The following is a 14,346-nucleotide window of genomic DNA, read 5'->3' as shown; positions in this document are numbered from 1 at the left end:
AAGTTCTAAAGAAATAAATTTGGTGGGCACAGTGGCACAAGCCGGTAATTCCAGCAACTTGGGAGACTGAGGCAGAAGGATCACAGGTTCAAGGCCAGCCTCAGGAATTTAGCAAGACTCTAAACAACTTAGTGAGATCCTGTCTCAAAATAAAAAATAAAAAGGGCTGGGGATGTAACTCAGTGGTTAAGTGCCCCTGGGTTAAATTCCCAGTACCAAAAAAGTAAATAGAGTGTAAATTTGTGAAGGTAAAGTTTGGATACTAAGGAGACCATGGAACAAAACTCTCAATGGACTTGCAGAGTTCATGTACCATGAGTAAGGCTTAAACTTTTTTTTTTTTTTTTTTGCAGAGTACCAGGGATTGAATTCAGAGTCACTTGACCACTGAGCTAGATCCCCAGCCCTATTTTGTATTTTATTTAGAGACAGGGTCTCACTGAGTTGCTTAGCTCCTCGGTTTTGCTGAGGCTGGCTTTGAACTCATGATCCTCCTGCCTCAGCCTCCCTAGCCACTGGGGTTACAAGCATTAGGTTTAACCATTGGCTAAGGTACTTGATTTGTTACCAACACATTTCTAGCCTATTCTTTAAAGTAATGCAACATGTTATTATACAAACACATACTTAGCTCATATATAATGCCTATAATTGGTTATTATACTACTAGCTACACCCAAAACCTTATTAAGAAAGTCTAGCAGTTACAGACCTTCATTGTCAGATGAATGCAAACAGAGACATTAATTTCTTGAGTTCCCTTAGAGATTTGCCTGCCTATCAATCAATAGATACTTTGGAGCCATATCTCAAAATATCACGTCAACTAAACAACATCTACTGTGAAATAAGTAACAGTCATGCCATCAGAAAGTAGTCTAAGAAGAGTTGGGGTAAATGAGCAGCTGGACAAGATAAACAAGTAGCCTGTAGTCAAGAGAACTCTAAGTGGCACCTCCGCTATCCCATATTAAAAATGTAGCTCAGGTTGTCAGCCAGCCATCTTCAAACTAGAACTACAGAATTTTTTTAGGGCTGGGGAGATAGCTCAGTTGGTAGAGTGCTTGCCTTGCAAGCATAGGGCCTGGAGTTCAATCCCCAGCACCGCAAAAAAAAAAAAAAAAAAAATTTTTTTAAAGGGACCATTGTTCTTTAATGGATTTTGCCACTTAATTATTATTAGTTAAAATTAAGAAAAAAAAAATTTGCAAAGAAACATCTACACCCATGAGATAAAAAGAAGGAAAGAAGAACACAGGTCAAAACCTAGATGTGAGTGATAATGTGTACATTTCTGGGGATATAAGTATGCAAATGGGGATATAAGAAATGAGGCTGGAAAAGCGAAGCAGGGGTAGATCAACGAAAATGAAGAGACGAAAGCAGGTCAGGTAGGGCCCATGGAACAACAGAGTAGAGTTCCTGGGTGTTTTTCTGGTCACATATCTCAGACCTAAAGTTGAAGAAACCAGCAACTCAGAAAAGGCAATGAGCACAAAGTTCAAAAAATTCTGGTCACTCTAGGAGAGACCAGAAAAGACCTTAGCAAGACAGGAAATTTTTGGACAGTAACTGCTCCTGCTCTTCAACCAAGGTCACAGGGAAAAAAAAAAAACAAAACTGTGACTCCAAACTTCCATGTGTGCCAGCAAATGCCAAAGGAGACTAGATTTTCACTTTCTAGGCTATAAAGTACTTACCACAACCTTACCACAAGGGAGGTATTAGAGGAGGTTCCCTAGGGAGCCAGGTGCTACCCGTACCCTTATGGAGTCAGTGGATACCATCTGGGGAACACAGACTTTGACACCCATCAGGCAGTAATGAGGTCCTCCACCCCTTCTTACTGAAGTGGTGAAAAGTTAAGATCTTCATAGTTGCTCAACAGTAAGGAAACCACCTCCTCCCAACATGGTATCTAAAGGCCAAATGGGAAGCAGAAATGGGGTACTCATATCCTTCTCAGGTAGCAGGATACCAGTATAGTCCTAGTGAGCAATCATAATTCCAATTACACAGCAGTAATGAGGGGCTCCCCACACCGGGTATCAACAGAAACAAGGGAAGCAGAACATCCACCCCAATCTAGGGGTAATGAGGCAGTGCTCCTGACTTCCACTGTCAGAGACACAAACTAAAACATAATACCCAAAATGCTAAGATTTAAATTAACAAAATCCCTCATCATATAAAAAACCAGTACAATCTCAATCTGAAAAAATGATCAACAGACACCACACTGAGATAACAGAAACGTTAAAATTATTTGGTGAAGATTTTAAAGGACTCATCATAAAAAATGCAATTACATTTCAAAAGTGAGCAATTACAAATACTCTTGAAACAAATGAAAATTAGAAAGCTTTGACAAGGAGGCAAGCACAGTGGCGCATGCCTGTAATCCCAGTAGCTCAGGAGCCTAAGACAGGAGGATTGTGAGTTCAAAGCCAGTCTCAGCAACAGTGAGGCGCTAAGCAACTCAGTAAGAACCAGTCTTTAAATAAAATACAAAATAGGGCTGGGCATGTGACTCAGTGGTTGAGTGCCCCTGAGTTCAATCTCTGCTACTCTGGGGGGAAAAAAAGAAAAAGAAAAAAAGCTTCAACAAATAAACTTAAGATGTAAAAAAAAACAAATGGAAATTCTAGAACTCAAAAATATAAAAATGAGCTGGGCACAATGGCACACACACCTGTAATCCCAGCTACTTAAGAAGGTGAGGCAGGAGGATCACAAGTTCAAAGCCAGCCTCAGCAACTTACAGAGACCCTAAGCAACATAGCAAGACACTATCTCAAAATAAAAAATAAAAAGGGTTGAGGGGGTTTGGGTTGTGGCTCAGTGGTAGAGCATCTGCCTAGCATGGGTGAGGCACTGGGTTTGATTCTCAGCAACACATAAAAATGAATAAATAAAATACTGTGTCCACCTACAGCTAAAAAAAATACAATAAAATAAAAAAAGGGTTGGAGATGTAGCTCAGTGGTAAAGTGCCCCTGGGTTCAGTCCTTAAAACCAAAAAGAAAAAAGAAAAAAAAAAACTTTTGTAAAAACCGAAAATGGAAATAGACCTTGTATTAAAATCAATGTTTTTCTTAATTATTTACAAAATAAATGTACAAATATTTTATCTTTTCTTTGCAATGCTGGGTATTAAACCCATGGCTTTGTATACACTAGGCAAGCACTCTGCTACTAAGGTATGTCTCCAGTCCTAAATGTACACATCTTTTAAATGTTAGTTTCATTTCATACAGCTGAAACTTCAGAACTCTTCAGTTAATTAAGACTGATTTTAGGATTATAACTAACAATCTTTCTATTCAAATACATAGGTTGTTATAAGCTATGTAATTAAGAACTGGGGCAACTATTCACAAAATGAGTAACAGAATCTAATGAAAGGTCTGAGAAGTCCTTCAAATAACTATAGTCTTGATTATAAAACATTCAAGAGGGGAATGGTTGAGATATAGTTGGAGTTGTGCTTGGAATGAAAGAGAGGTGGTTAATGGAAAATAAAAGATCAGGATCCCCCCTCTTCAGTGAGAAGGATTTGTTAATATATTAATAGCTTCTTAGTTGTGAATAAAATAAAGCCGGGGGTGGGGAAGGAGCAAAAAGATTGATTTTAGTCTTACACTGATTATCACAGTGCCTTATTCAAAATTTGTTTTTGTTATTGTTGTTTTTGCAGTGCTGGGGATCGAATCCAGGGCTTCACATATTAGCTCTACCACTGAGCTACCCTCAAACTTTGATACTGTACAAATGAGTACTCAGCCTCTTTGGGTCAGTCTATATTAAATGAATTTTTCCATTAAGTTTAAGGGTACACTCAAAAGTAACAGAATTAAAAGAGCAAAGGATAACAGAATGAGTCAAACATCTTTGACCTATGTAAATATAAGATTATACAAATGGTACGCCTCTACTTCATGTATAACCAGAGAAACAAGTTGTACCCCATTTGTTTACAATGAATCAAAATAAATAAATTAAAAACAAAAAGAAGAGCAAAGAATTTTTAAAAAGGAAAAACAAAAAAAAGAAAGCGTGAAGGGCTGGGGATGTGGTTCAATGGTAGAGCACCTGCCTGGCATGCATGAAGCCCTGAGTTCAAACCCTAACACACACACACACACACACACACACACACACACACAGGCAAACCAAAAACATGAGATCTAGAAACCAGTCCTAGGTTTGAACCTGAGTTCCAACATCTATTTGATACTGGACAATTCCTTATCTATAAAATATGAATAATAATATTTCCCTCACAGGGATTACTATGAAAATTAAAATAAATACAATGCATATAAAAACTTGAAACTTAAAGCACTACATAAATGCTATTAATTATATTTCAAGGAAATCTTTCTAAATATCTTTGTGGGTTTTTTGGGATTTTTTTTGTTTGTTTGTTTTTGGTGGTACAGGGGATTGAACCCTTGAACTTGGAATCCTACTACCTCGGACTTCCAAATCACTGAGATTATAAGCATGTGCCACTTCACCCAGCCTACCTTTGCCTTCTTTCAAAAATCAGCACAATGAAGACTCATTTAGCTTTTCCTATGACCAAAAATTATTGCTAAATCATACTTTGCTGTCATACTAACCACTTATGTTAATGGTTGGCAGCCTGTCTCCTTCAGATTTGCAGTTCTTAATTTGCTGTGGTCAGAGAATCAAAGTTAGATTTTTGTATACTTAAGAATCAATATGCTCGGGAAGTCCAACAGAGTATAGGAAGAGAATCGAAGAGGGTTGAGGGAAGGGCATGGAGAAGTACTGTGGAACAAAATCTATCAAATGCTATGTCCATGTATGACTATACCACTATAAATCTACACACACATGTGAGTATATATATATATATATATATATACACACACACACACACACACACACAAACACAATGTACTCATTGAACTAATAATAATGACAAAAATAATAATAGAAAGGAGACCAGCAGAGTAGATTATCAGAGGGAAGGAAGAGAGGTAGTGATACAGGTAAGTAAAAACTATGACAACAGAACCATAGATCCCAATAAATAAAATCCTTTAGTATCAGAGTTATTTTAATAAAGACTGCTACCAGTATAATCAATCCATAAATGGGTCAATGAATTTTTTTTTGTTTATTTTGCTTTTCTTTGTTACTGGGGATTGAACCCAGAGATGCCCTACCACTGAGCTATATCCCCAACTTTTTTTTTATTTTTACTTTGAGAAAGGATTTTGCTAAATTGCTGAGGCTAGCCTCAAATTTGTAAATCTCCTGCTTCAGCCTCCCAAGTTGCTGGGATTACAGTTGTGTGCCACTGTACCCAACAAATAAAAAAAATTTAAGAGTATATGCTAACATGCCTGTAAACCCAGCGGCTAGGGAGGCTAAGGCAGGAGGATCACGAGTTCAAAGTAAGCCTCAGCAAAAGTGAGGCTCTAAGCAATTCAGTGAGACCCTGTCTCTACATAAAATACAAAATTGGGCTGGGGATCTGGCTCAGTGGTTGAGTGCCCCAAGTTCAATCCACAGCACGCCCCCACCTCCCCACAAAAAAGAATACGTTAGTACCCTCTAAAATCAAAATGTTATTAAAAAACGCATGGTGTTACCAAAAAATTAAGCTTTCAGTATTGGGAATTGAACCTAGGACCTTGCACACGATAGGCAAGTGCTGTATCACCGAGCTATATCTCTACCCCTTTTTTAAAATTTTTTTTTACTTTGAGACACAGTCTGGCTAAGTTACCCAGACTAATCATGAACTTGTGATCCTCCTGTCTTAGCCTTCTAAGTAGCGGGGCCACCAGGCCCAGGGGTATTACCAGTTTTAATAGCATTCATAGTATGATTGTTTTTTCTATTTTATGAAAAATTTCACAACTGAAGAAAAATTATGAAACAATATTTTAACATTCTGACCTGAAATGGCAAGATTTTTTTTTTTTTTTGGCATATTCTCAGTAGCATCCACACTGGATTGTTTCATAACGGATATGATTTTTACAAAAAGGTTAAATAATTCAGAACTCTTTTTTTTTTTTTTTTTTGTACTGCTGTGCTACATCCACATCCCGTTTGTTTGTTTGTTGATACAGGGTGTCTTTAAATGATGGAGGCTGGCCTTTTAATTTGTGATCTTTCTGCTTCAGCCCCTTGAGTCATTGGGATTATAGGCCTGAGCCACTGTGCCTGGTCAATTTTCCATTTTAAAAGTCAAAAACAGAAATTATTTTTTCCATAATACAACTGACTCTCTCCCAAATTAAGAGGTAAGGTATTTTATTCCTGCAGACTTATAAATGGACATTGTATAATTAGAGAAGTTATTTCCGATCTAAGAATGGCTTCTCAACACAATAGCAAACACACATACACACACAAAAAAAAAAGAAAGAAAGAAAGAAAGAAAAAAACAAGCCACATGCCAAAATTAGAAAAGAAAAATGTTATGCTAAATTACACAGTTAAGAGGCAGGACAGGTAAAAATAAATGAATTCCTTTTTCTAGAACGAGGCTTATCCAGACTTCTGTTATTTCTAAGAAAATAATTTAATGGCAACAATAATATTTCAAAATCCAATTCCAATTATCAGCACATAATTTTTGATTCCCTGTTTTTTAATTTTTTTACCATGAAATGCCATGGTCTGAAGTAGTCGATCAGCCACCTCCTGTGGAAATACTCCAGGTTCCTGCAGACACAGTGTTCCATCTTGTCTTGCTGAACAGAACTTCTCAAGGTGTGTGGTCAGGAAACTCAAGCAGATATCAAGTAAGGAATAGGGAGAGGCCTCCTCCTTAGAGCCCAGGAAGAAACAGAGGGAACACAAAAGTGAATAAGTTAGTTTTCAGAAAAGCCCAGAATGAAAAATTGGTTTACTCATTCAATAAGCCATAGGCAATAGATACTGCACACGTTATCCCAGCTGCTTGGGAGGCTGAGGCAGGAAGATCTCAAGTTCCAAGCCAGTCTCAGCAATTTAGTGAGACCAGCTCAAAATAAAAAATGGTTACGCCCCCTGGGTTCAGAATACAATGTGTGACTCATGATCTCAGATCAAAAGAGAAACACTGAAACAAACATGTATATGCCCTCTCCAATACTATAACAGAGGGCACCCTGGGTACTATGTATGCACTGTTTAAGAGTTCTAACAAATTAGGGGTGATCAGTAAAGAGGCATAACAGATAAATCTACCTAAACTATCACTCATGATTCCCCACTACTCAAACCTTCAATGAACTCTCAAGGGCCTGAAGACAAAATGCCTAACATTGTTAGACTGATATCTTGAGTTCTTCCAAAATCTAACTTACTTTTCAACTTAAAACTCCCACAAAATTTCCAATCTAACCTGATGGTTCAAAGATGACAAATTCATTTGGACAAAAGAATCTCATTAGTGTTAATAATCTCAAAAAAAGGAAAAATTTAACCCAGTTATTCCAGTGAGGAATAAAGTAGCCAATACTGAATGGGAATGGATTTTGCGTAGAATCAAACTTAGGGCCGCATACTTACTAGGCAAGTGCTCTACCACTGTGCTACACCCTCAGCCTAAGTGTAAGGACTTTAACTGCAGCAATATCACTATAAATGTTCCCAGCAATAATAATATGGTTAAAATGTAATTATATTTAACCTTCTAGTAAGTGCTTTCTGTATGACTGTGCTAAGGATTTTATAAGAATTTACATTATTTGTTCCTCACCCTTATTTTGCAAAGTAGTCAAGTATTATCTTCATTTTTATACAACTAAAAACATGTTCAGAAATGTAACATCTTTCTCAGCATTACACACATAGTAAATGACAGAGTGTGGCTTCAAAAAAGTTGACTTAGGAGTATAACTTTTTTTTTGTACCAGGGATTGAACCCAGAAGTGCTTAACCACTGAGCCACATCCCTAGACCTTGTTATGTTTTATTTTGACACAGGTTTTCACCAAGTTGCCGAGGTGACTTTGAACTTATGATACTCCTGCCTCAGCCTCCCAAACTGCTGAGATTACAGGTGTGCGCCACCACATGTAGCAGGAGTACAACTCTTAAACTCTCCATATTGCACATGTGACATTTTAATGGCTGAATAATGTATGGCCATTAAAAATCGTATTTCAAAGATATACTGTATTAATCATATAAAAAATACTCATAATACAAAGCAAGGTATAAAAAATAGCTTATTGCACTTCCTCAATCTACAAAACAAACAAACAAACAAACAAAACAAAACAGTACAACTGGGTAGGGTGGGGGCACACCTATAATCCCAGCAACTCCAGGAGAATGAGGCACTAGGATCACAAGTTCAAGACCTGTCTCAACAATTTAGTGAAACACTCAACAACTTAGCAAGAACCTGTCTCAAAATAAAAAAGGATTGGGAATGCAACTCAATGGTAAAGCACCCAGGGGTTCAATTCCCAGTACCAAAAACAAAAATAAACAAAACAAAAAAACACAGTTAATATCATAATGATGAGACTCTTAATGTTTTACCCCCCAAATCAGGAACAAAACAAAGATGTCTATTTTCACCCCTTCATTAAACAGGTTACTGAAGGTTCAAAGTAGGCAAGAAAAGGAAATAAAAGGCATACAAATTAAAAAGGAAAAAGTAAAGCTATCTTTATTTGCAGGTGACATAGTCCAGATAACAAAAATCCTAATGAATTTTTAAAAAGCTACCAGAAAAAAAAAGTTCACAAGGTCACAGGTTACAATTTAAAACAACAACAAACTCTATTGCATTTGTATATAATTACGATTTACAATAAACAATCTTATAATGAAATTAAGGAAATAATTCCATTTACAATTACATCAAACAAAATATTTAGGAGTAAATTTAATAAAAGTGAAAAACTAAATTAAAGAAGATCTAAAAAATGAAAAGCATTCAAGATTTTTTTTTTTTTTTTTTTTAATGGTGCTGGAGATCAAACCCGGGGCCTTGTGCTTGCGAGGTGAGCACTCTACCAACTGAGCTATCTCCCCAGCCCAACATTCAAGATTTATGGATTAGAAGACTTAATATTGTTAAGTTGATTTATGCATTCAATACAATTCCTATCACAACCCCCCCCCTTTTTTTGGCAGAAATTGACAAATTGATACTAAAATACAAACAGAAATGAAAGAGACCTAGAAAAGACAAAACAATTTGGGAAAGGAAGAAAAAAATTGGAGGCCTCACACTTGCCATTCTCAAAACTTACTACAAAATTATATTAAAAAAATAAAATAGGGGCTGGGAATATAGCTCAGTTGGTAGAGTGCTTACCTCACATGCACAAGGCCCTGGGTTCAATCCAAAAAATAAAAATAAATAAAATTAATTAATTAATTAAATAAAAAACTACATTGACCAAACAGTCTGACACTAGCATAAGGACAGACACAAAGATCAATGGAGTAGAATTGAAAGTCCAGAAACTCCTACAGTTAGGGTCAAATGATTATCAAGAAGGTACCCAGACATTTCAATGAGCTAAAGAATAGGCTTTTCAATAAATGGTCCTGGGACAACTGGACACCCATGCAAAATAATGAAGACGAAATCCCTATTTCACACCATGTACATGAATTACCTCATAATACAGCAAATGCCTAAAGGCAAGAGCTAAAACTATTAAACTCATAAAAGAAAACATAGATACAAAACTTAACCGACTTAGTATAGTAAAAGGTTTATTAGACATGACACCAAATGCAAATACAAACAAAGGAAAAAATAGATACATTGGACTTTATCAAAATTTCAAAATTTCTGTGCTTTAAGGAGCACCATAAAGAAAGAAAAAAGAGGGCTGGGCACGTAGCTCAGTGGTAGAATGCTTGCCTAGCATGTGCAAGGGCTAGGTTCAATCCCCAGCACTGGAGGGGGGAGGGCAGGGATGAAAAGACAACCCACAGAATGGAAGAAAATAGGTGTAAATCACTTATCTAATAAGGGATTTCTATCTAAATTACATAAAGAACTCTTATAACTCAGTAACCTAAAGACAATCTAATTAAAAATAGGCTTAAGTAGACAGTACTCCAAAGAATTACAAATGAGCACCAGTGCCAGGTGCAGTGGCACACACCTATAATACCAGCGGCTCAGAAGGCTGAGGGAGGAGGATTGTGAGTTCAAAGACAGCCTCAGCAAAAGCTAAGTAACTCAGTGAGACCCCTGTCTCTAAATAAAGTACTAAACAGGGTTGGGGGTGTGGCTCACTGGTTGAGTGTCCCTGAGTTCAATCCCTGATATCAAAAAAATAAATAAAAATAAAAATAAAAAAATAACATCATATGACCTCCAGTACAGTGGTGCATGCCTGTAACCCCAGCAACTGGGGAGTCTGAGGTAGAAGAAGCACAAGTTCGAAGACAGTCTCAATAGCTTAGCAAAGATCTAAGCAACTTAGTGAGACCCTATCTCACAAAAATAAATAAAAATTACAAATGATCAATGAAAAATGCTTAACATCATTAGTCATCAGGAAAATGAAAATCAAAATCTCTTCACATGAAATATCACTTCACACCCACTAGAAAGGCTATAATAAAAATACGGCCAATAACCGGTGTTGACCAGGATATGGAGAAATTGGAAACCTCATACAAGAACATTGAAAATGCAAAATGTTGCAACTATTTTTCCAAAAGTTTGGCAGTTCTCAGAAACAAAAAGTTAAGCATAGAGTTACCATATGACCCAGCAATTCTACTTCTAGGCATAAACCCAAAATGAAAGCTTATCCATATAACCCGTACATGGACCACTGAAAAACATCCTCAGCCCCACACCTTTTTTTTTTTTTTAAGAAAAAGTCTTGCTAAGCTGCCCAAGTTGCCCTCAAACTTGCATCTTTGCCTCAACTTCCCAAGTAGCTGAGATTATAGGTGTGCAACATCATGCCCAACGAGACACTTTTTTTTTTAGTACTAGGAATTGAACCAGGGGTACTTTACCACTGACCTATATTCCCAGACTTTTTTATTTTTTATTTTGAGAAAGGCCCTCACTAATTTGCTCAGGGCCTCACTAAATTGCTGAGGCTGGCTTCAAACTTTCAATCCTTCTGCCTCAGCCTCCCAAGTCGCTGGGATCACAGGTATGCTCCCACACACAAGGATCAGACATCATTTTGTACATGAAGAAAACTGGAAGTCAAAAAGAATAATGCACCCAAGTTTATCTACCTGGAATGTGATAGAATTAGGCCTTGATCCAAGGTCTTTAATTCCAAATAGCAATATCCTTTTTCTTACCCATAAGGTTCTCTCAATGGAAGAAGGAAAAGGATGGAGGAAGAAGGTGAGACAAAAACTACATCCAAGATTTAAAATAGCAGTTATCCAGGGAAAACAATAAAGACATGTGTGTAAAAAGAAATAGGTATGTTAAAGCATACAGTAAAATGTTAACATTCGGGAATCTGGGTAAATGCTAGATGAGAATTATTTTATTACTTTTGTGACTTTCATAATCTGAAACTGTTCAAACAAAAAATAACAATTAGTAATTCCATGATTTCACTGACAAAATTTACTCTGGTAAGTAAAGAAATGGTATGACTCGGTCCTATGAAAAGATAATTCCTGGAGTGACTAAAAAAGGTAATTTAGCTTTACAGTTAAATACCTGAAGTATAACAAGCAAAGTAACAAGGGTCCCTGAGAAATAGTTGAAGAGATATCCTGTGGCTGTGGCAACAGGAGCAACAATTCTAGCATGAAAGAACAATACAGTACTTTTTTTTTTTTTTTTTTTTTTTTTTTTGGTTAACGTGGTATTTTCTAGAACATAATGTAATCCTGGTAATTCTGAACTATTCAAATAAAGCTTACCCAGATTAGCACTCTCAAATATTGCTGGTCAGAGTGTAAATTGGCACTATTTTTCAGAACATAGAAGATTTAATAATAGTGTAGTGGCCCACACCTGTAATTCCAATGATTCAGAAGGCTAAAGCTTAAGACAAGTTTAAGGTCAACCTGGGCAACTTAGCAAAACCCTGTCTCAAAATTAAAAAAAAAAGGGGGGGCGGGTGGCTCTGGGGATATAGCTCAAATGGCAGAGTGCTTGCCTCACATGCACAAAGACCTGGGTTCAATCCCCAGCACCACAAAAAATAATAATAATAATAAATGAATAAATTAAATTTTTTTAAAAAACGGGGTGGGGGTGTTTGAGGATGTAGTTCAGTACAGTGGTGAGAGCCCCTGGGTTTAATCTTCAATACTGCAAAATGAAACAACAACAGTAATAAAAACTATATGCTATAGGAGCTGGGAATACAGCTCAGTTGGTAGAGTGCCTGCCTAGCATGCACAAGGCCCTGGGTTCAATTCCCAGCACTGCACACGCACCATAAAAAACTATATGCTAAAGGATTCAAATATACATCTATACAGAATAGGAAATACTGCCTAAAAACTTACTTCGAAATGTAAGATTAGAAAGCTAATCTCTAAATTAAATAACAGTAAATCTATAAAGAAAATCAAGATTTTTAAAAAATGTTGTTATCTTGGGGTGGTATAAAGAAGTGGTATAGAGGAAGAGGGCACATAAGAAAAATGGCAGTGGTTGTGTGTTTTATCTTTTTTGTACTGGGGATTATACTCAGGGGCACTTTACTGAGTTACATTCCCAGCCCTTTTTATTGTTTATTTTGAGACAGGCTCTCACTAAGTTAATGAGTTTGGCCTCAAACTTGTGAGTCTCCTGCCTCAGCCTCCCAAATCTCTGTGATTATAGGTGTGTACAACTGCACTTGTCATGTGTTTCTCTCTTTACTTTCTTTCTTTTTTTTTTTGGGGGGGGGTACCAGGGATTGACCCCAAGGGTGCTTAACTACTCAGCTGCATCCCCAGCCCCCCACCTTTTTTTTTTTGGTATGTATAAATCACATACATATCATACAATTTTATCTTCCCTAAACTGGCCATAAGATAACTTCTTACTACTGCTCTCAGACCTTTTCCTAATGTAATTTTGCACTCCCCAGGAGCCTTCACCATTTGATAATCATAGATTGTGATGGAAAAAGGAGTCTTAGGGGAGTTTTTAGGAGAAATGTGGGGAGGTGGCTATGATATGTGAGGGAAGTTGATAGGAAATAAAAAAGTATCATCTGAGAACTCTAAATTCTGCTTCACAGCATTTCAAAATAGCTTTTGGTTATAGAATTATGTTCCATAATGCTCTAAAATTAGACTACCTGGGTCATAATGTAGTAAAATATTTACATAAGCAATTAAAAATTGTCTCCTATCACTTTGGATACCACAGAGAAGAGCTTTGAAGGAAAAGAAAAAAGAAAAATTACTAGACTGAAAGAGAAAGGTCAGAAGTCTTTTTCAGAGCGGAAGACGGTAGAGAATTTAATCCAGGGGCGCTCAACCCCCTAAGCCATATTCCCAGCCATTTTTATTTCTTATTTTGAGACGGGGGCTTGCTAAATTGCTGGGACTGCTTCAGCCTCCCAAGACACTGGGATTACAGGTGTGTGCCACCACACTCAGTTCTTGGCTTTCTTTTACACTTCCTCTGCAGTCCCCTTTTTAAACTGCCTTCTTATACACTCCTTCTTTGAAGTATTTAGTCATTTACACATTCTCAGCTAAAGGCACTCTCAGTCACTCCCCCATGACTTAGTTATGTATTTTGCTGGAGGGTTGTTCGGTTTTGTTTTGCAGTGCTGGGGAGGGAACTCAGGGCTTTGTGCAGACTAGGTAAGTACTCTACCACTGAGCTATATGCCCAGGCCTGTATTTTTTAAAGCTGCATTCTGTTAGTACACTGCCATAGCCATGGAAACAAGAACTTCAACATTGTGAGCAGTAGCCCATCCATTTCTACCAAGCAGGGAGATGGTGGGGTGTGGGACTCAACTATGTACTATTAAAGTGTTTGCTATTACAGACTGGAGCTTCCTTGGCTGCCGATATGATGAAACAGCAAAGAGATTCTCATAGGTCAGCTATCTTTTATACTTGGAAACTGAAGTCTCATAATATGTATCAAATAAATTATTCATTGAATGAATTAGTAAATCACTGAATGGATGGTCTGTCTCAAAATTCATTTCTTAGTCAGTGGTACATGCCTATAATTCCAACAACTTGGAAGGCTAGGCAGGAGGATCACAAGTTCAAGGCCAGCCTTGACAATTTGGCTTGGATCAAATTTTAAAAATTAAAATTAAAAAGGGCTAGGGGTGTAAATCAGTGGTAGAGTGTCCTGGGGTTGAGTCCCCAGTACCACAAAATAAAAGAAAACCTCATTTTATGTAGTGGTCTCAATTTCAGTTAATATGAATCAGGCTC

General features: G+C 37.1%; 1 protein-coding gene across 4 annotated transcripts in view; it reads right to left on the bottom strand.

Moving 5' to 3' along the window:
• ZYG11B (zyg-11 family member B, cell cycle regulator) overlaps nt 1-14,346 on the bottom strand; it is an 88,646-nt gene that overhangs the window by 39,473 nt on the left and 34,827 nt on the right. For all 4 annotated transcript variants that reach the window (XM_079142080.1, XM_079142077.1, XM_079142078.1 and 1 more), the window contains exon 2: nt 6,651-6,816. In XM_079142080.1, coding sequence (XP_078998206.1) covers nt 6,651-6,663 — 13 coding nt within the window. In that variant the 5' untranslated portion in view covers nt 6,664-6,816. The remainder of the gene's footprint in view (nt 1-6,650; nt 6,817-14,346) is intronic.

Source organism: Sciurus vulgaris, assembly GCF_902686455.1.
Source record: "Sciurus vulgaris genome assembly, chromosome: 1".
Lineage (NCBI taxonomy): Eukaryota > Metazoa > Chordata > Mammalia > Rodentia > Sciuridae > Sciurus > Sciurus vulgaris.
This window is presented reverse-complemented; position numbering and strand designations above follow the sequence as displayed.